Source organism: Balaenoptera borealis (genome assembly GCF_965194805.1).
Source record: "Balaenoptera borealis genome assembly, chromosome: 20".
Classification (NCBI taxonomy): Eukaryota; Metazoa; Chordata; class Mammalia; order Artiodactyla; family Balaenopteridae; genus Balaenoptera; species Balaenoptera borealis.
This window is the reverse complement of record NC_138879.1, coordinates 36,818,579-36,840,562: the sequence shown is the minus strand read 5'-3', so window position 1 is coordinate 36,840,562 and position 21,984 is coordinate 36,818,579. Positions and strand designations below refer to the sequence as shown.

Sequence of the window (21,984 nt, the reverse complement as noted above, 5' to 3'; positions counted from 1 at the left end):
TACCAAATATAGGACACACGAGAAATTACTGTTTTTTAAATGCCTCATACCTCAATGTGTCACGGCTGATAAAAGTGCATTATGTAAAACAAACCCAAAGCCTGTTTACTTCCTTTTCCTTGTTGCTCATATTCCAAATAACTGAGTTTAATGTTGTACAGTATACAGCCATATAATTACTGTTCATTCCATGACACTCCAGTAATGAAAAATATACCGACCTTATTTTTTCCCTACATCATATTTACTGATTTAAATTTTATTTTTCTTTTCTAAGCCAGCCCTATTAGCACCAAAAGGCATGAAAAGGTTTCTAGGTTACGCCACTTAATATATAAAGTTGGTCACTCAAATATAAAGCTTTCCACAGGGTGAGAACTAACCTGATAAAGACAGTCCTTTATGTTCTCCATATTTTGGGTCTATCAAGCTAAGCCATCAGATCAGATGTAGAGATAAGATTATACTCTTCATTACTGCAGAGGCCTTAAAAATACCACTTCTTGAATGGGAACTAGATGGAGTAGCAAACTAGCACACAATGGCAGTCTGTAAGTGCTGCACACTGTAAAAAGAAAACCCCAGTCCAAGCTGACTTTCAAATTTTTCTATCTGCAAGAATGAGTGGCACTCAAATTATACTTCATATGACCTATTTAGTGTTAACCCTAGTTACAGAATTGGAAACCTCAAAACCCTTCAAAAAAGCCTTTCTCAAGGTGACACTGATAATCTTTCCACTGTTTATCTCTTATTCCTCTCTCCAACCACACAAATTGTCTCCTTTTTCATCCTAGTCCAAGTCCTACCCTTACTTAAAAACTCATCTTAAAATCTATTTACCCTACTTCTTAAGCTATTATAGCATTTATCAACTATACTACCTATTTAATTTGAAGCCCAACTTATGTTGTTAATAATCACACCTGGAGTTAGCACAACAATCATTCATAAATACCAACCATATACAAAAAGCACCAAATTGTGCTAGGCTATATTTTGGGTTATCCCATCTTATTTCTTATGATTTAGCTGAGAACCAAGTAATACTAGGTTGAGAAACACACGTTAGATTTTATCTGGACAAATAATATGATTTTTTCTTTGAAAAATCTTCAATAGCTTCACAAGAGTTTTTTGGGTTTTTTAATAAATTTATTTACTTATTTATTTTTTGGCTGAGTTGGGTCTTCGTTGCGGTGCGCGGGCTTCTCATTGCAGTGGCTTCTCTTTGTTACGGAGCACGGGCTCTAGGCACACGGGCTGCAGCAGTTGTGGCACAGGGGCTCTAGAGTGCAGGCTCAGTAATTGTGGCAAACAGGTTTAGTTGCTCCGCGGCATGTGGGATCTTCCCGGACCAGGGCTCGAACCCATGTTCCCTGCATTGGCAGGCAGATTCTTAACCACTGTGCCACCAGGGAAGTCCCCACAAGAGTTTTGTATTATTCATATTTTCAGGTTAAAGGAACAGCGAACAAGTAATACAGGGTACTTTGAAAATCTTTGGGAGAATACAGATTACAAATTAAATTTTTTGATTCCTGACATGTTCAATCCTGTCAACTCTGCTATAAAGAAAAGAAAAAGTTGGGAATTCCCTGGCGGTCCAGTGGTTAGGACTCGGTGCTTTCGCTCCTGTGCCCCGGGTTTGATCCCTGGTCAGGAAACTAAGATCCCACACACAAGCTTCATGGCGTGGCATGCATGCATGCATGCATGCATGCATGAATAAATAAATAAATAAAAGAAAAAGTAAAAACCAAAAAAATTCAGTATTTCATGAAATTAAGATCTTTTCTTTCAATTGAAATAATTTGAATTAGAATGGGTTCGTGAAAAGTAGCTTTTCTGGAATAAAGTGCAAGTGGTAAAAAATAAAATCAAAAGAAGAATATTTCCTGACGTGAAAATTATATGAAATTCAAATTTCAAATTTCATTGTCCATAAAGTTTTATTGGAACACAGCCATATCCATTTGTTTATGTACTGTCTATGGCTACTTTTATACTACAACAGCACAGTAGCTGCAACAGAGACTGTATGCCTCGAAAGTCTAAAATATTTACTATCTGACCCTATCAAATTCAAATCAGTTAATTTCATTAATTTCATTTCTTATAGACAATTTAAGGAAAAAGAGCTGAATATCTAAATATGTAAATTAACATAATAATGAGGCACTTTTTTGTCTATAATTACAAAAACATTTTTGAGGGACCACAAGACAGGTAAGACAGTGTTCTTTACAACATTGCTGTTAGGAATGTAAAGTGGTTCATCTGTTCTGCAGAGTAGGCAACAGGAATCTCAAAAATCACTTTCACTGATGTAAAGAATTCGACCATAAGAAAATATCACAGTTTCATTTCCCTATTGATGGCTATGTATATAATTTTCAATTTTTTACTACTAGAAACAATGAAGTATATAACATTTTTATAAATGCCGTACGTAACATAAATCATCAAACTGATTCTAAATCTATAGGAGTCAAATTTTACTAAAAACAGAATATTTTATATGCTCTCAGAGAGTTCCTAGGATATAAATATAAGTTGGGCTTGCTGGGTCACAGGTTGTGCACATCTTCACTTTTACTAGATATTGCCAGAATGTTCTCTAAAATAAGAGCAATTTATCCTATGACAACACTTTTCAGGCATATATTAATTGTTGCCAATCTGATGGATAAGAATGGCATCTCACTTATTTTCAACTGCATTACCCGAATTACTAGTAAGATTCAGTATTTTATTTATTGACCATTCATGTTTCCTTTTATAAAATGACTGACCATGTCTTTTGACCATTTTTCTGTGATAACATTCATCTTCATTTGTTTCTTTTTGTTTCATTTAGTAATTTAAAGGTGAATCATTCTTTTAAGAACAGACTTTTCCATAATCACTACCTTTTCCTCCAAGACTCCTTCCACCTTCTTAACTGGATCCAGTATTCCTCCCATACTACTTTTCTCACAGCCCTCTCAGTGGAAATCAATTCTTCTTATCAACACCATTGTCACAGGGCTTCCCAGGTGGCGCAGTGGTTGCGAATCCACCTGCCAATGCAGGGGACACAGGTTCGATCCCTGGCCCGGGAAGATCCCACATGCCACGAAGCAACTAAGCCCGTGCGCCACAACTACTGAGCCTGTGCTCTAGAGCCCATGAGCCACAACTACTGAGCCCGTGTGCTGCAACTACTGAAGCCCGCGTTCCTAGAGCCTGTACTCCGCAACGAGAAGCCACCGCAATGAGAAGCCCGCGCACTGCAACGAAGAGTAGCCCCTGCTCGCCGCAACTAGAGAAAGCCCGCGCGCAGCAGCAAAGACCCAACACAGCCAAAAATAAATAAATAAAATAAATAAATTAAAAAAACAAAAAAACACCATTGTCACAATTACCTTTAAGATGTAATGATGTCATTCCCCTCCAACAAATTCATATATAGTACAAAGTTAAGTCCAAATTCCATAGTTAGGCTTTCAAAGCCTTCCATAATCTGTCCTCAACCAATATTTTCAATCTATTATTCTCCTATTTATACTCAATGCACCAAATAAACTAGACTGTTTGCCACCCCTCTCAAATACCCCCTGGGCTTTCTAATTCTGTCTTGATTTATGCTGTTCCTAGCAACCAAGTGTTTATTGGAAATTCTTCTTCAAGGAAAGCTCTTCCTTACAATATAATGTCAACAAATAAATACAGTTGACCCTTCAACAACTCAGTGGTTAGGGGTGCCCACCCTCCCAGTATTCGAAAATCCTCGTATAACTTCACAGTCAGCCCTCCATATCAATGGTTTTGCATCCTCAGATTCAATCAACCACAGATCATGTAGTACAATACTATACTACGTATTCATTGGGAAAAAAAAAACAAACATGTATAACTGGACCCACGCAGTTCACACCCATGTTGTTCAAGGATCACCTGTATAGGGAAAAAAAAGCACCATTTTGCAACCATAAGAATAAACTGATTCAGACAAGAATCATCAGTTGATGATAAATCCAGAGGGTAATAATTTATAAGGAACAGGCTATTTCACATAATCTCAAAGTATCCCTCCCACAAATTACTTATTAATTATAAGAGTAACTAGACTTGGGACTTCCCTGGTGGTGCAGTGGTTAAGAATCCGCCCGCCAATGCAGGGGACACAGGTTCGATGCCTAGTCCAGGAAGATCCCACATGCCGCGGAGCAACTAAGCCTGTGCGCCACAACTACTGAGCCTGCATGCCACAACTACTGAAGCCCACGTGCCTAGAGCCCGTGCTCCACAACAAGAGAAGCCGCCACAATGAGAGGCCTGTGCACTGCAAAGAAGAGTGGCCCCCCCACTCACCGCAACTAGAGAGGGCCTGAGCGCAGCAACGAAGACCCAACGCAGCCAAAAATAAATTAATTAATAATAATAAAAAAAGAGTAATTAGACTGAAGAAATCAAAAACACCCTAACCAATTAATCAAAATTAATATCAGCAATAAGGGGCAAATACGGTGTACCTCCAGATTTGATGCCTTGGGAAAGACACTGTATCACTTATGCAGTATTCCAGTCACAAATGCAAAACCATGAGGAAACATTAGAGAAATCCAAATTGAGGATATACTATAAAATAAGTAACCTGTATTATTAAAAAATGTCAAAACTGTTATTCAAATATGTTAAATGTGAAAGACAACAAACACATGTAGGCAAGGACATGGAGAAAAGGGAACCCTTGTACACTGTTGGTGGGAATGTAAGTTGGTACAGCCACTATGGAAAACAGTATGGAGGTTCCTCAGTAAGTTAAAAATAGAACTGCCATACACCTAGCAATTCCACTTCTGGGTATTTTTCTGAAGAAAACACTAATTTGAAAAGCTGTATGCAACCCTATGTTCATTGCAGCATTGTTTATAATAGACAAGATACGGAAGCAACCTAAGTATCTACTGATGGATGAATGGATTAAGAAGATGTGGTATATATATTTACAATGGAGTATTAGCTATAAAAAAAAAAAGAAAGAAAGAAACCTTTCCATTTCCAACAACATGAATGGACCTAGAGGGTATTATGCTAAGTGAAATAAGTCAGAGAACGACAAATACCGTATGATTTTACTTATATGTGGAACCTGAAAAATAAACCAAATGAACAAACATAAAACAGAGAGAGTCATAGATACAGAGAACAAACAGGTGGCTGCCAGAGGAGAAGGAGGAGTAGGGGGATGAGTGAAATAGGTGAGGGAGATCAGAGGTACACTCTTCAGGTCTGTACCTTCAGAGGTACAAAATAAATGAGTCATGGGGATGAAATGTACAGCATGGGGAATATAGTCAATAATATTGTAATATCTGTGTATGGTGACAGATGGTAACTAGACTTATTGTGATGATCATTTGGTAACGTATAGAAATATCAAATCACTATGTTGTGCACCTGGAAATAACACAGTGTTGTAGGTCAATTTACTCCAGTTTACTTTTAAAATTATTTTTTAATTGAAGTATAGTTGATTTACAATGTTTCAGGTGTACAGCAAAGTAATTCAACTATATATACATACATATATATTCTTTTTCAGATTCTTTTCCATTATAGGTTATTATAAGATACTGAATATAGTTCCCTGTGCTATACAGCAGGTCCTTATTGTTTACCTACTTTATATATAGTAGTGTGTATCTGTTAATCCCAAATTCCCTACACTTCAATTTTAAAAATGTTAAATGTGAAAGACAAAGACAGAAGACCTTTTCCAGATTAAAGGAGATTAAATACAATACATGATTCTTGACTGGATCCTGAACTGGGTGAAAATGCTATAAAGGACATTATTGGGAAAACTGATGAAATTATAGATATAGACTATAGATTTAGAATGTGTGCTTAATAAAAACTTACTGAAATAAAAGAGCTGTCATTCCAAGAATCCACATACACCCCCACCACGTCTAAGGAAATGCACTGATACATACCTGAGAAGAGAAACTGATAGGACTAATGTGCTGAAACAGTGTCTTGAGGACTGAAGATTAGAAGAACAAATTAACAATGCTAGGAATGTTCCGAGAAACCATCACCACTCACCTTACTTCAAGAACAAACATGGATTTGGGTCCTCATGTGATTTTTCAATAAAGGCTTCAAGTTTCTAATACTGAACAGAAAATTGTTTAGATGCCAAAGGAAGTAACTGCGAAAGAGTGAGTTATCTATTAAAATTTTAGATTCTTAATTTTTACAGAAAACATCTAAAAACACACATTATACTGCCTTTTGAATTTGAACGACACTAATAGCTTTATTTAACAAACATTGACTACTATGTGCAAAGCACTGTGCTAGGTGCCATGAAAGATACAAAGATGAAAAAGACATAGTCCCTGCCCACAAGGAGCGTATAATCTAGTGGGGGAGACAGACAAATACACAAATAACTAGAATACAAGGCAGTAAACAACAGAGTGGACAAGTGCTGAGTGTGGCCTGAGTGTGATACTAACTAGCCTCAAGGTTCCAATTTGAAACACTGGTGATGTAGTGTTGACTGCTTTGAAAATCCCATTTCAAGATCGGCATAATAGATGTTTAAATGGTCCTACCCAAGCAGCTGGAGGCAAGAGAGTAGGCCAGGTGGAAGGGCTGTTTGAAACACTGTCACACCTACATACATGGTGCTGATACAGGTATGTAGGGACAGCTAAAAAGAGAACATATATATATCATCTGTCCTTTGGTTAATGGCTATAGCTACTGTTTTAAACAATATACTTTTATATAAAAAGGAATTTGTATAATCCCAGAAAAATCAAGTTAAGGATTAATATTAATTCAACAAAGAATCTTGCCATAGGCAATTTTCTTATTTACTAATTAAGTCTTTTCTCTAAATATCTATAAAGCTCTGTAGCAATTAAAGGGTTAGACATCTAAGTATTGCTCAGTAAAAACCTCTTTTATGTTCAGCCTTCAGAAGGAAATGGTCACATACCTGATAACCTGATATAATACTATTCTAATAGCAACAAGAAGGCCTTAAAGAGATTTAAGGAAAATAATTTTTAATGCTTCAATGCAAATGGAATACACACTGATTAAATACAATTCAATGTTCTTTGAAAATATCTCACTGACAGCATTTGATACCAGTTAAGGCCAGCAAAATTGAAGTGAGGAAAATATCACATATATTGTCTTTCATTGGTTTCATATATCATTTCCTATGACTATGGCAACTCAATCTTTTCTTTGAAAATTCCATTTATTGGTACTGATGAACTTTGATTTGCTTTTAACTCGTACGCTAAAAACAGCTGCTGACCACTTCCTCTTGGTAGTGCTGTCTGACATAAATGGCAAAGCAGAAGCACATTTTCTGGCTCCTTTTCCTACTTCCTGAATTGGAGGGTTCACTGCTTAGCCTGTTTCCTTCAGGGTGTCACTGTGATCCTGGGACCTCTGCTGCTTTCTCTCAAGGAAACGAGCACGTGCGTCTGATATGGATTTATCATCATTTCTTCTTTGCATTTTCTTTAGGACTTCTTTTGATATTCCATCTGAAAACATTACAAATTAATCCAATAAAATTTTAGTTTTGAGTTTCAGTATTAGAAATGTTAAGAGAAAGAGATGCTCTGATTTTTAAATGTTAAGGGGAAAAGAAGGAAATTAAATTTTCAAAAGAAATGATATAGTCTATGGATAAAAATAAGAGCATAAAAGGACTTCCCAACTGGTCCAGTGGCTAAGACTCTGCACACCTAGTGCAGGGGGTCAGGGTTCGATCCCTGGTCAGGGAACTAGATCCCACATGCTGCAACTAAAAAGATCCTGCGTGCCACAACTAAGACCCAGCGCAGCCAAATAAATGAATGAATGAATGAATAAATAAATAAATAAGAGCATAGAGGTCTGAGGAGTCAGAAAAATTGACCCTAAGTCAAGCATATAGTGTGGTTATGCACTACAAGAAAACAGAGTAGTTAACATTTCCAATGACCTTGGGCAAAATTCCCCACCATTCTATTTCTCAGTGATGTTAAATAAGGATAATACAATTTGCTCCATCAATCAGCCTCAAAAAGCTTTACTGAAAAGCTCTTTTTATTTGTGAGCTGAGAATTAAGCTTTCTGTCCTAGTTCAGTACCACAGCAGTTTATGCCTCACAACTAGGGACCTAACATTTCACGGAAAAATCTCCTGAAAAAAAAAAAAAAAGATGTTCTGCGGTAAGAATTCACAAAATTTTATAAACAAAATAAAAATAGTAAAGCACTACTGGGAAGCAATATGGCATAATAGTTAAGAGTAGAGGCCACGGAGTCAAATTCCTTGGATTCAAAATTCAGATTCGCCAAATATTAGCTTTGGGATTTTCAGTAAATTATTGTATACTGCTAAGTATTTCCTCATCTATAAAGTAGGGATATGCAGTTACTTCACAGAGTTATTGTGAATATTTAATGGGGTAATGCAAGTTGTTAGCATGTGGCAAAAAAGTTCAATAGATATTATTATTAATAATGTTGTTGAACAGAGGGGTTAAGGAAAACATGATTAACTGGAAGGAAAGAAGGAAGTCAAAATAAGTCTGAGACTCATGATAACTCTTTGCTTTTCTGAGGAGACAGAGCCAGAATCTAAGCTCTGTAACAGTTTGTCTGTAATTATATGAGAATTTGGACACTTATGCTCTAGAACAAGTGATTCACTCACCCTTTAGATGCTTTACATTTTCCTTATTGGTCCACCTCCTTCTTGCATCTTCTCTCATTTCACGTCGGGCCACACTGCTCAAATCGTGTGCATTAAATTCATGCAACTTGGGTAACAAGTCTCTCACCCATTCATAACGGATTGGACACACAATTCTTGCGTAGACTTTGGTGGTAACTAATACCTCATGGAAAATGATCCATTCAAGTTTGGTTTCCTGTTCATGAAGCTAAACAAAAGAATTCATTTAAGGATGATAATTCAATAACCTGCCTTATGGCACATTAGACCAACCAAATACCAACAGCCCAAACTCTTCTGAATTAATTTCTATATTCTTCAATCAAACAGGAGGCATGGGCCAACCAATACCTTTATGTAATAGAGATATATACTAAACTTATCCTCAAAAGAGAAAAGTAGAAGACGTCTGTATATTATTTATTTCTATACCTTTACAAAAGGAAGAAATTCCTACACCTTCCTTTACAAAAGGAAGAAATTTCTTCCTTTTATTAAAAACAAGGTACTTACTGCTGAGGAAGGATGAATGTGAACTGGGCTTCCCCGCCCATCCATTGTGCAAAACGTTCTCCCAACAGACCTAAGAACCAAAAAACCAAAGGATAAAGACAAGAACAGTAAAAACAATGAAATAAGTTTACAGCACTAAATAAGTTTCATCGTACAGCACTAATGACGAAAAATTATATGTTCTACTACAAAAATTGCTATAAGCAGAGGTTTATATTTATTCAACTGTCACTATAACTTCTCTACCAATTGATCTTTTTTTCTTAATTAATTAATTTATTTTTGGCTGCATTGGGTTTTCATTGCTCCGCGCAGGTTTTCTCGAGTTGCGGCGAGTGGGGGCTACTCTTTGCTGTGTTCACGTGCTTCTCTTTGCGGTGGCTTCTCTTGTGGCGGAGCACAGGCTCTAGGTGTGTGGGCTTCAGTAGTTGTGGCATATGGGCTCAGTAGTTGTGGCTCATGGGCTCTAGAGCGCAGGCTCAGTAGTTGTGGCGCACGGGCTTAGTTGCTCCGCGACATGTGGGATCTTCCCGGACCAGGGCTCAAACCCGTGTCTCCTGCATTGGCAGGTGGATTCTTAACCACTGCGCCACCAGGGAAGTCCCCTCTACCAATTCATCTTAAAACTAATGATACAGGGAATTCCCTGGTGGTCCAGTGGTTAGGACTCTGCTCCCACCGCCAAGGGCCTGGGTTTGATCCCTGGTTGGGGAACTAAAACTCCACAAGCTGCATGGTGCAGCCAAAAAGAAAAAGAACTAATGATACAACTTAAATACTCATTTTAATTAAGTATAAACATTTCTGGTCAATAAATAGCAATATTAACAATAATATTGTATTTGTGCTTGAGAATTTCCAAAATGCTTTCATAATAAAACCTCAAATAAGCCTATGAGTATTGAGAGCCAGGTACTTTATTAAAAGGTCAAAACTGAGATTCAAATAAATTAAATAGCTTTCTCAAGGTCACAGAGCTAACGTATGATGAAGCAAGTCCTCAACATAGGTCTTCTGACTTAAATACAGTATTCTTTACATTATATTATGCTACATCTCCTTTCAAGGGTATAGGTAATTTTCACTATTCTAAAATACGATAATTAGAGCAGAAGCAAGAAGAACTACAGTCCTGCAGCCTGTGGAACAACAACCACATTCACGGAAAGATGGACAAGATGAAAAGGCAGAGGGCTATGTACCAGATGAACGAACAAGATAAAACCCCAGAAAAACAACTAAATGAAGTGGAGATGGGCAACCTTCCAGAAAAAGAATTCAGAATAATGATAGTGAAGATGATCCAGGACCTCGGAAAAAGAATGGAGGCAAAGATCGAGAAGATGCAAGAAATGTTTAACAAAGACCTAGAAGAATTAAAGAACAAACAAACAGATATGAACAATACAATAACTGAAATGAAAAATACACTAGAAGGAATCAATAGCAGAATAACTGAGGCAGAAGAACGGATAAGTGACCTGGAAGACAGAATGGTGGAATTCACTGTTGCGGAACAGAATAAAGAAAAAATGAAAAGAAATGAAGACAGCCTAAGAGACCTCTGGGACAACATTAAACGCACTACCATTCTCAGTATAGGGGTACCAGAAGGAGAAGAGAGAGAGAAAGGACCCGAGAAAATATTTGAAGAGATTACAGTCGAAAACTTCCCTAACATGGGAAAGGAAATAGCCACCCAAGTCCAGGAAGCTCAGAGAGTCCCATACAGGACAAACCCAAGGAGAATCACACCAAGACACATAGTAATCAAACTGGTAAAAATTAAAGACAAAGAAAAATTATTGAAAGCAGCAAGGGAAAAACGAAAAATAACATACAAGGGAACTCCCATAAGGTTAACAGCTGATTTCTCAGCAGAAACTCTACAAGCCAAAAGGGAGTGGCACGATTGTGATGAAAGGGAAGAACCTACAACCAAGATTACTCTACCTGGCAAGGATCTCATTCAGATTCGATGGAGAAATCAAAAGCTTTACAGACAAGCAAAAGCTAAGAGAATTCAGCACCACCAAACCAGCTATACAACAAATGCTAAAGGAACTTCTCTAACTGAAAAACACAAGAGAAGAAAAGGACCTACAAAAACAAACCCATAACAATTAAGAAAATGGTAACAGGAACATACATATCAATAATTACCTTAAACGTGAATGGATTAAATGCTCCAACCAGAAAACACAGGCTGGCTGAATGGATACAAAAACAAGACCCATTATATATGCTGTCTACAAGAGACCCACTTCAGACCCAGGGACACATACAGACTGAAAGTGAGGGGATGGAAAAAGATATTCCATGCGAATGGAAATCAAAAGAAAGCTGGAGTAGCAATACCCATATCAGGTAAAACAGACTTTAAAATAAAGAATGTTACAAGAGACAAGGAAGGACACTACATAATGATCAAAGGATCAATCCAAGAAGAAGATATAACACTTATAAATATATATGCACCCAACATAGGAGCACCTCAATACATAAGGCAACTGCTAACAGCTATAAAAGAGTAAATCGACAGTAACACAATAATAGTGGGGCACTTTGACACCTCACTTACACCAATGGACAGATCATCTGAACAGAAAATTAATAAGGAAACACAAGCTTTTTTTAAAATTAAAAAAATTTTTTTTGAAACACAAGCTTTAAATGACACAACAGACCAGATAGATTTAACTGATATTTATAGGACATTCCATCCAAAAACAGCAGATTACACTTTCTTCTCAAGTGTGCACGGAACATTCTCCAGGATAGATCACATTTTGGGTCACAAATCAAGCCTCAGTAAATTTAAGAAAACTGAAATCATATCAAGCATCTCTTCTGACCACAATGCTATGAGATTAGAAATCAATTACAGGGAAAAAGACGTAAAAAACACAAACACATGGAGGCTAAATAACATGTTACTAAATAACCAAGAGATCACTGAAGAAATCAGAGAGGAAATCAAAAAATACCTAGAGACAAATGACAGTGAAAACACGATGATCCAAAACCTATGGGATATGGCAAAAGCAGTTCTAAGAGGGAAGTTTATGGCAATACAAGCCTATCTCAAGAAACAGGAAAAATCTCAAATAAACAATCTAACCGTACTAAAGGACCCAGAGAAAGAAGAAAAAACAAAACCCAAAGTTAGCAGAAGGAAAGAATTCAATGAAATGGAAACAAAGAAAACAATAGCAAAGATCAATAAAACTAAAAGTTGGTTCTTTGAGAAGATAAACAAAATTGATAAACCATTACCCAGACTCATCACGAAAAAGAGGGAGAGGGCTCAAATCAATAAAATTAGAAATGAAAAAGGAGAACAGACACCACAGAAATACAAAGCATCCTAAGAGACTACTACAAGCAACTCTATGCCAATAAAATGGACAACCTGGAAGAAATGGACAAATTCTTAGAAAGGTATAACCTTCGAAGACTGAACCTGGAAGAAATAGAAAATATGAACAGATCAATCACAAGTAATGAAATTAAAACTGTGATTAAAAATCTTCCAACAAACAAAAGTCCAGGACCAGATGGCTTCACAGGTGAATTCTATCAAACATTTAGAGAAGAGCTAACACCCAACCTCCTCAAACTCTTCCAAAAATTTGCAGAGGAAGGAACACTCCCAAACTCATTCTATGAGGCCACCATCACCCTGATACCAAAACGAGACAAAGATGTCACAAAGAATGAAAACTACAGGCCAATCTCACTGATGAACATAGATGCAAAAATCCTCAACAAAATACTAGCAAACAGAATCCAACAACACATTAAAAGGATCATACACCATGATCAAGTGGGAATTATCCCAGGGATGCAAGGATTCTTCAGTATAGGCAAAACAATCAATGTGATACACCATATTAACAAACTGAAAAATAAAAACCATATGATCATCTTAATAGATGCAGAAAAAGCTTTTGACAAAATTCAACACCCATTTATGATAAAAACTCTCCAGAAAGTGGGCATAGAGGGAGCCTACCTCAACATAATAAAGGCCATATATGACAAACCCACAGCAAACATCATTCTCAGTGGTGAAAAACTGAAAGCATTTCCTCTAAGATCAGGAACAAGACAAGGATGTCCACTCTCACCACTATTATTCAACATAGTTTTGGAAGTCCTAGCCACGGCAATCAGAGAAGAAAAAGAAATAAAAGGAATACAAATTGGAAAAGAAGAAGTAAAACTGTCACTGTTGGCAGATGACATGATACTATACATAGAGAATCCTAAAGATGCCACCAGAAAACTACCAGAGCTAATCAATGAATTTGGTAAAGTTGCAGGATACAAAATTAATGCACAGAAATCTCTTGCATTCCTATACACTAATGATGAAAAATCTGAAAGAGAAATTAAGGAAACACTCCCATTTACCATTGCAAAAAAAAAGAATAAAATACCTAGGAATAAACCTACCTAGGGAGACAAAAGACCTGTATGCAGAAAACTATAAGACACTGATGAAAGAAATTAAAGATGATACCAACAGATGGAGAGATATACCATGTTCTTGGATTGGAAGAATCAATACTGTGAAAATGACTATACTACCCAAAGCAATCTACAGATTCAATGCAATCCCTATCAAATTACCAATGGCATTGTTTATAGAACTAGAACAAAAAACCTTAAAAATTTGTATGGAGACACAAAAGACCCTGAATAGCCAAAGCAGTCTTGAGGGAAAAAAACTGAGCTGGAGAAATCAGACTCCCTGACTTCAGACTATACTACCAAGCTACAGTAATCAAGACAATATGGTACTGGCACAGAAAGAGAAATATAGATCAATGGAACAGGATAGAAAGCCCAGAGATAAACCCACGCACCTATGGTCAACTGATCTATGACAAAGGAGGCAAGGATATACAGTGGAGAAAAGACAGCCTCTTCAATAAGTGGTGCTGGGAAAACTGGACAGCTACAAGTAAAAGAATGAAATTAGAATACTCCCTAACACCATACACAAAAATAAACTCAAAATGGATTAAAGACCTAAATGTAAGACCGGACACTATAAAACTCTTAGAGGAAAACATAGGAAGAACACTCTTTGACATAAATCACAGCAAGATCTTTTTTGATCCACCTCCTAGAGTAATGGAAATAAAAACAAAAATAAACAAATGGGACCTAATGAAACCTAAAAGCTTTGCAAAGCAAAGGAAACTACAAACAGGACGAAAAGACAACCCTCAGAATGGGAGAAAATATTTGCAAACAAATCAATGGACAAAGGATTAATCTCCAAAATATATAAACAGCTCATGCAGCTCAATATTAAAAAAACAAACAACCCAATCCAAAAACGGGCAGAAGACCTAAACAGACATTTCTCCAAAGAAGACATACAGATAGCCAAGAAGCACATGAAAAGCTGTTCAACATCACTAATTATTAGAGAAATGCAAATCAAAACTACAATGAGGTATCACCTCACACCAGTTAGAATGGGCATCATGAGAAAAGCTACAAACAACAAATGCTGGAGAGGGTGTGGAGAAAAGGGAACCCTCTTGCACTGTTGGTGGTAATGTAAATTGATACAGCCAATATGGAGAACAGTATGGAGGTTCCTTAAAAAACTAAAACTAGAATTACCATACGACCCAGCAATCCCACTACTGGGCATATACCCAGAGAAAACCATAATTCAAAAAGACACATGCACCCCAATGTTCACTGCAGCACAATTTACAATAGCCAGGTCATGGAAGCACCCTAAATGCCCATCAACAGATGAATGGATAAAGAAGATGTGGTACATATATACAATGGAGTATTACTCCACCATAAAAAGGAACAAAACTGGGTCATCTGTAGAGACGTGGATGAATCTAGAGACTGTCATACAGAGTGAAGTAAGTCAGAAAGAGAAAACCAAATATCATATATTAACGCATATATATGGAACCTAGAAAAATGGTACAGATGAACCAGTTTACAGGGCAGAAATTGAGACAGAGATGTAGAGAACAAACGTATGGACACCAAGGGGGGGATAGCAGCGGTGGGGTGGGGGTGGGGGTGGGATGAACTGGGAGACTGGGATTGACATGTATACACTAATATGTATAAAATGGATAATGAATAAGAACCTGCTGTATAAAAAAATAAATAAAATAAAATTCAAAAATTCAAAAAAAAAATACAATAATTAGAACATTTCATCTGCATTTTTTCTAACTCATGTTAACTTTAAATTCTTATCCTCTTCTATACTTCCCTACATATAGGTAATTCCAAAAACTTGTCAAAATTATACCTTAGAGCTCAATCATCACAACTGATTTCCTACAGAACTTTACATATATTCCTATTATAACCCAGATCAGAGTGCATTATAATTATTTGTATATATATCTACACAGTACATATTTGGACAGTACAAAAAGCTTTTTTACTTGAACCATTTGAAAGTTAGTAGCCAAACTTATGACCCATCATCCCCAAATACCTGAGTGTGCATTTCCTATAGTCAAGAATATTCTCCTATATAACCATAATACAACCATCAAAACCAGGGAATTAACACTGATACATTACTAGCATCTAATCCTCAGAACCCAATGAAGTTTACCAAATGTCCTAATAATATCCTTTATAGGCAAAAGGATCCAGTTCAGAATCATTTATTGCCTTTACATTTTATGGCCCCTTAGTCTCCTTCATGCTGGAATACTCCCCAGTCTTCCTTTGACCTTCATGATCTTGACACCTTTAAATTATCAGCTAGTTATTTTGCAGTATGTCCCTCAATTTGATTTTGTCTGTTTTAGGATGATTAGATTCAGGTTACAGATCTTTGGCAGGAATATCACAGAAGTGATGCTGTGTTTTCATTATATCCTATCAGGAGGAACATGATTTCGATTTGTTGCTTGATTTAGGTAACATCTGCCAGGCTTCTTCACTGAGAAGTTACTTTTTCCCTTTGTAATTAACAAGAGTTTTGTGGAGAGGTGCTCAACTATGTAAATAATTCTATTTGTCATTAAACTTTTAATTTACTCATTTATTAATTTATATGATTATAGACCCATGATTTCACATTTTATTCAATGGGTTATATAATCCATTACTATCATTATTTATTTCAATGCTCAAAATATCCCATCTTTGATCAGCTGGGACCTATTCAAGCTGGCTCCTCTGTACTTCTGACATGGTCTCAACCTTCACTGATCACTACTTTGCTTGCTGGCAAAATAAGATGTTTCAGGCTCATCATGTACTTCCCCAGCCCTATTTCTCCAAAGAGCCCTGGGTCTTTCATGTGGCAGATGGTTGTTCCAAGTCAAGATCTGGGCACAAAGTATATTCATTCCTATTATAGTGTCATTGCTCCCAGTCCATCTCATAGTCAGGTTACATATTTACATACATACAAATACATATTATACACACACACACACGCACACACACAGTACCATCTATTTTTATTACCATATCAATCTATCCATCCATCTAACTATAGTAAAAACTGTATACCAGACTTCCCTGGTGGTGCAGTGGTTAAGAATCTGCCTGCCAATGCAGGGGACATGGGTTCGATCCCTGGTCCGGGAAGATCCCACATGCCGCGCAACAACTAGGCCCGTGCACCACAACTACTGAGCCTGCACTCTAGAGCCCATGAGCCACAACTACTGAGCCTGCGTGCCACAACTACTGAAGCCCACGCGCCCACAGCCTGTGCTCCGCAACAAGAGAAGCCACCGCGTGAGAAGCCCGCGCAACACAACGAAGAGTAGCTCCCACTCGCCACAACTAGAGAAAGTCCGTGTGCAGCAATGAAGACCCAACGCAGCCAAAAATAAATAAATAAATAAATTAATTAATTAATTTAAAAACCCGTAATACCTGAAGTTCCAATCAACACCACAGGGCTCATTCTTGTTTTCTCCCTTTCAGTATTTCTAACTCCCTTCACCATTTGCCTTAATATATTCAATTATGTGATCAATTCCTCTGTATATAACGAATCTCCCATCACCACCACTCTTACCCCCTTCCCTACAAAGATGGCCTCCCTCCCTACACTCAGACTCTGACACTAAATACCAAATAACTCCCATGTGAGTACCTTCCCCAATCCTGCTCAAGCCCTGACATTCCACACCAAACTACCCTTCCTCAGGGATGCCATCCTCAACCTATTTGGCTTTCACACTCCAAAAAGAGCCACCCCTCTGCAAGAAAACCAGTGTCATTCAACTTAGGCACTAATACCCCATGCTGGACAGCTGTCCTACAGACTCCCCTCCTGCCCCACATGAGCTTCAATATCTTGCTCTCAGCCACTGCAGCTCCCCTTGCACAAGTGACAATTATGAAAAGGGTCACTGTAATTGATGTCATCATAATCACAGAGTTTAAATCAAACTGTCTTTAATATTAAATATTTAATATTGTCATCAAATACGGTTGTATTTCTCTATCCCTCTCAAGCTCTTACTGCTTACCTGCGAGCTACATTTTTGAAATAACCTGCACAAAGACATCTTCGCAGTACTTCATGTTTAGGGCCTTCAAAGGTCTCTCTTGGGAAGTCACTTTGCTATAGAAAGAATACATGTACAGTGGTAAATCTCACAGAACAATTTGAAATAATCTTTTAGTTTGAAAAATCCACATTTCTAAAGACTTCTGTTTCTGGCCAATATGGAGTAAGAGGGACCAGATTTACCCTTCTGCTTGAACCAACCAAAAAATGGACAAAGCATATGAAATAATGATCTCCAAAACACTATATATCAAGCAATAAAGGACAGTGACCTCTGAGAAATAAATGAAGTAGGGAAAATAAATGAAGTAAGTCCAACAACTGCCCCAGCTTACAGTCAACCTTGAGAAAGATTCTGGACGAAGGTGCAGGAAGGGAAAAACCCAACTGCAACCTGGAGAACTCCCAGAGTTAAAGAGACAGAGCTGAGAATCCAGGAAGACCAGGATGGCTAGAGTTCCCAGGCCAGAGTTCAGGAGAGAAGAGATCTGCATAGAGAACTCCAGAGATATGCAGAAGGGCCTCAAGAGTTCAACTGAGTACTGGTAAGCATATGAATGTGAGGAAATTACCCAAGGCCAGGAAAAGAGCCTCCCAAAAGGATAAGGGATAACAGAGCTGTGTGCTCGCACAGGGTCAGGAACGGTGCCTGTTCCTACAAACCATTCTTCAACACCTTATAATATACATGGTTTGGGGTAGAGTACTCAGAAGGCCTTGCCAAAATGCTACTCAAGGAAAAAAACATTATAGCAATCACCTGTTTAAGCTTCCTGATCAGTTCTCTAAGTTGAGCTTCAACACGAAATGCAGAAAATAAGCACCTCCAATGAATCCAATGTTTCTGGCACCACGAAGCTGGAGCTCCACTGCAAAACAAAAATATTGGTGTCTCAAATATATCTTCTATGAGTGAAAGACAGTCTAACATTCTCATTTCTATTACACAACTAGAAACCCATAGGCATCTGTCAGCTCTTTTATGAGACCTGTCCAATTAATAAAAAAGCACTTTAAGGAATTTGAAAAAACAAATTAATGCAGGTGCCTCTAAGTGAATTAAAACATGATTTGTAAATGGGTTCCTTTTTATTCATATATGCTTTAACAAATATCCAATCATTTTCTCAACTAAGCTACTTGTACAGAGCCAAAATTCTATAAGGTCATTTTTCAGGAAAGGTTTAGGGAGAGAAGAAAGAAGAGAACTAATGTTACGCAATAAATGACTACTAAGTCATAGTCACCTGACAGAGAAATCTCACTAATGTTCACAAAAATACCTAAAAATACCTTGAGGTCAGTATCATTCCCACTGAACCTTACTGTCTAAAATCTTATAGTATATTGAAGATATATTTCAAACTAACACTTTCCAGTACGAAGAACTATCTCACATACCTTGATTTGCACTGTTCAAAGATGACAGCTGAAGTCACAAAGTCATTAAATCCTCCAGCAGACTATATTGAAGATATATTTCAAACTAACACTTTCCAGTACGAAGAACTATCTCACATACCTTGATTTGCACTGTTCAAAGATGACAGCTAAAGTCGCAAAGTCATTAAATCCTCCAGCTTTAGCTGCCAATTCTCGATGCCTCTGTTCTGCTTCCTTCTGGTACTCTGGATCAACTAAAACGACAATTGGAAAGGCAGTGTAGTTCTACTTTACATCAAGTGCCTATATTCACTTTGTTTATTCAAGCTCATTAAAATCTGCCTCGCCCTCTGAGGTGGAATAAGGGAGAAGTACATTAACTCTTCTGGGGGGGTCTCTAATTACTCCCACAATTCCTTTTCTTCTTTAATCACACTTTGGAGATTTTACCAGAATAGCAACATTACTCCTCCCAAATAGTATTTAGAATTTACTATTGGTTTTTACCGTAAGAGTAACCCATGCTCACAGCAAAAAAAACTTACGTAAAAGTTCAATGTTCCCCACTTTGTTACATTACCCATAAACCAATCCTCAAGGCTAACCACGGTTAATTATTTAGTGTGGGTCCTTCAAGATATTTTCTATATATATACAAGCACTGTGTATAATGGTTTATTTTTACATAAGTGGGATATACCTTCTGAAATTTCCTTTATTAGTAACAGCTTAATGTAAGTACATATAGAATTATTCATTCTCAAACATACCTACATTGTATTTCTCAGGGGTATAAGGAACATAACACAATTTAACCAGTCCCTATTTATCCAATTCCTAATTATGGACAATTAGGACCATCATATATGCAGAACTGAACTACTACAAACTTTTCTTTTTTAACTTTACATTGAAGTATATCATGCATACAGAAAACTACACAGGTCATAAGTGTACAGGTCAATGAGTGGTCACAAATATAACATACCAATGTACCCAACACCCAGATCAACAAGCAGAATATTACCAGCATCCCAGAGCCCTTTTTTTGCTCTCCTTCCAATAACTACCCATTACCGTCCACAAGGATAACCCATATCCTGACTTCAAACCCCGAAGAAGTGTTTTGCCTGTTTCTAAACTTAACCCCCCCCCCTTTTTTTCAAAAGGTCCTAGGGCTTCTTCCCTCATTGTAGGGCATCAAACCCCCACCCTACTCGTTCAGTATGCCCATCGCAGCTAGATTTGGCAGAGGCACCATGCTGCCCAATTCCAGGCAGCAGCACTTAGACAGACTACAATGTGAATGTGCAAAGCATCAGTTCCAGGTATTAGGAAGAAAGCAATCTGATTAAATGAAACACTCACGAAGATATAAAGTCTTCTATCCCAGGCTTTAAGTGGCTTCCACCTATGTGACCTGGGTAACAACTGAAGGAAGCAGCTAGAGACAAAAGGAGAGCAAATATGATTTATCACAGGCCACACAAATGGCCCTGCCAAGGTGAAGATATAATGCCTATCTCTTGAACCAGTCATGGACATTGATTTGTAAGCCAAAACATCTAATTTCATGCACCCAAACACCATTGCCCAGAAGGTACTATGCCAAAAGTGGAACTGCACTAGACTCAAGCATCAACCCTGTCCTGGCTCCAACACTAAGAGACAAGCCTACCTATCAGCCAGGGGCTCCTGCATCCTTGAATTGTGGTATCCCTGCTATACAAACGTAAAGTCCCAGCCTCCTCCGACCTCTGGGCTATGAAGCCTCAGAGAAGCCTCCTATTATGGTTCAGTTCTTCTCCTCTCTGCCTCCAGCTGACCCTAGAAATGGTCAATTTAGCTGTAATACCTACTACAACAATTTACACAAATGGCTTACCATCTCTTATTAAAATGTCATAATAACTACAATAAATTTTAGTGGATTACAATTCTAAACTCAGTTTATATTTTGTAAGGATTAACTCTGCATGGTTAGTGTTGGATCTCTGCTGTTTAAAGAGTGGCTACCTGCTCACACTTTAAAAAATGTAGAGAGCACACTGCTTTTCTGGCTGTCCTTCCCACATTGTCACTACCTTCTCTCTCTCTCTCTCTCTCCCCCTGTTATTCTCAAAGTCAAGAGAAAATACAGAACATATAGAACATATTTTTGTTCCTTTTCCCTAACTCTTCCCTCAAAAATAACCTAATTAATTAAAACTAAAACTGGCAGAAGTCCCACAGTAAATTCAGGATTTCTATAGGAAAGTAAAAAACCATATCACACACAGTTCCTACAATCCCAGCAAGTTTATACTCTGACTAAACAGTAGTTTGACTATCCATCTTTAACTACTTTCCCAGCAGACTTGTCATTTTCTTTAATTTATTATCTTTCCCCAGATTGAAATTCTATTATCAGTTTTAACTCATGCAAATAATGCTACTGAGGCAAAAACGAAATAAGCTGAAGCAGCAACACAAGGCTGTATCAGCTGAACTTCTCTCTTTGGGAAGATAAGTGAATACTTTTCTATATAACAACCAATCAGAAAATAAAACTATTACACAGAAAGGGTTTTAATAACAACAATCCTCAGAGCTGAAGCAGGGGAGTAAGGCTGTAAGTGACACATACACATAAAGTATGATTTATTTCTAAAAATATCGCAGTTAAAATAATTAAAAACTTTAAAACCAACACAATGTTATTTTAAATTTGTTCCATTTTAAGGCAATGCTGTTTACCACCTTAAAAACATTTAAGAGCCCTCACTCCATTGTCTGACTTCTAAAGCAATATTTA

General features: G+C 37.4%; 1 protein-coding gene across 3 annotated transcripts in view; it reads right to left on the bottom strand.

Moving 5' to 3' along the window:
* Positions 1–6,283: 6,283 nt before the first annotated feature.
* Positions 6,284–21,984, bottom strand: part of DHX40 (DEAH-box helicase 40) — a 51,532-nt gene continuing 35,831 nt past the window's right edge. For all 3 annotated transcript variants that reach the window (XM_082372030.1, XM_082372032.1, XM_082372031.1), the window contains 6 exons: positions 19,330–19,444; positions 18,568–18,676; positions 17,767–17,861; positions 9,260–9,329; positions 8,726–8,954; positions 6,284–7,565 (listed from right to left, as the gene is read on the bottom strand). In XM_082372030.1, the coding sequence (XP_082228156.1) occupies positions 7,426–7,565; positions 8,726–8,954; positions 9,260–9,329; positions 17,767–17,861; positions 18,568–18,676; positions 19,330–19,444 (758 nt within the window). In that variant the 3' untranslated portion in view covers positions 6,284–7,425. The remainder of the gene's footprint in view (positions 7,566–8,725; positions 8,955–9,259; positions 9,330–17,766; positions 17,862–18,567; positions 18,677–19,329; positions 19,445–21,984) is intronic.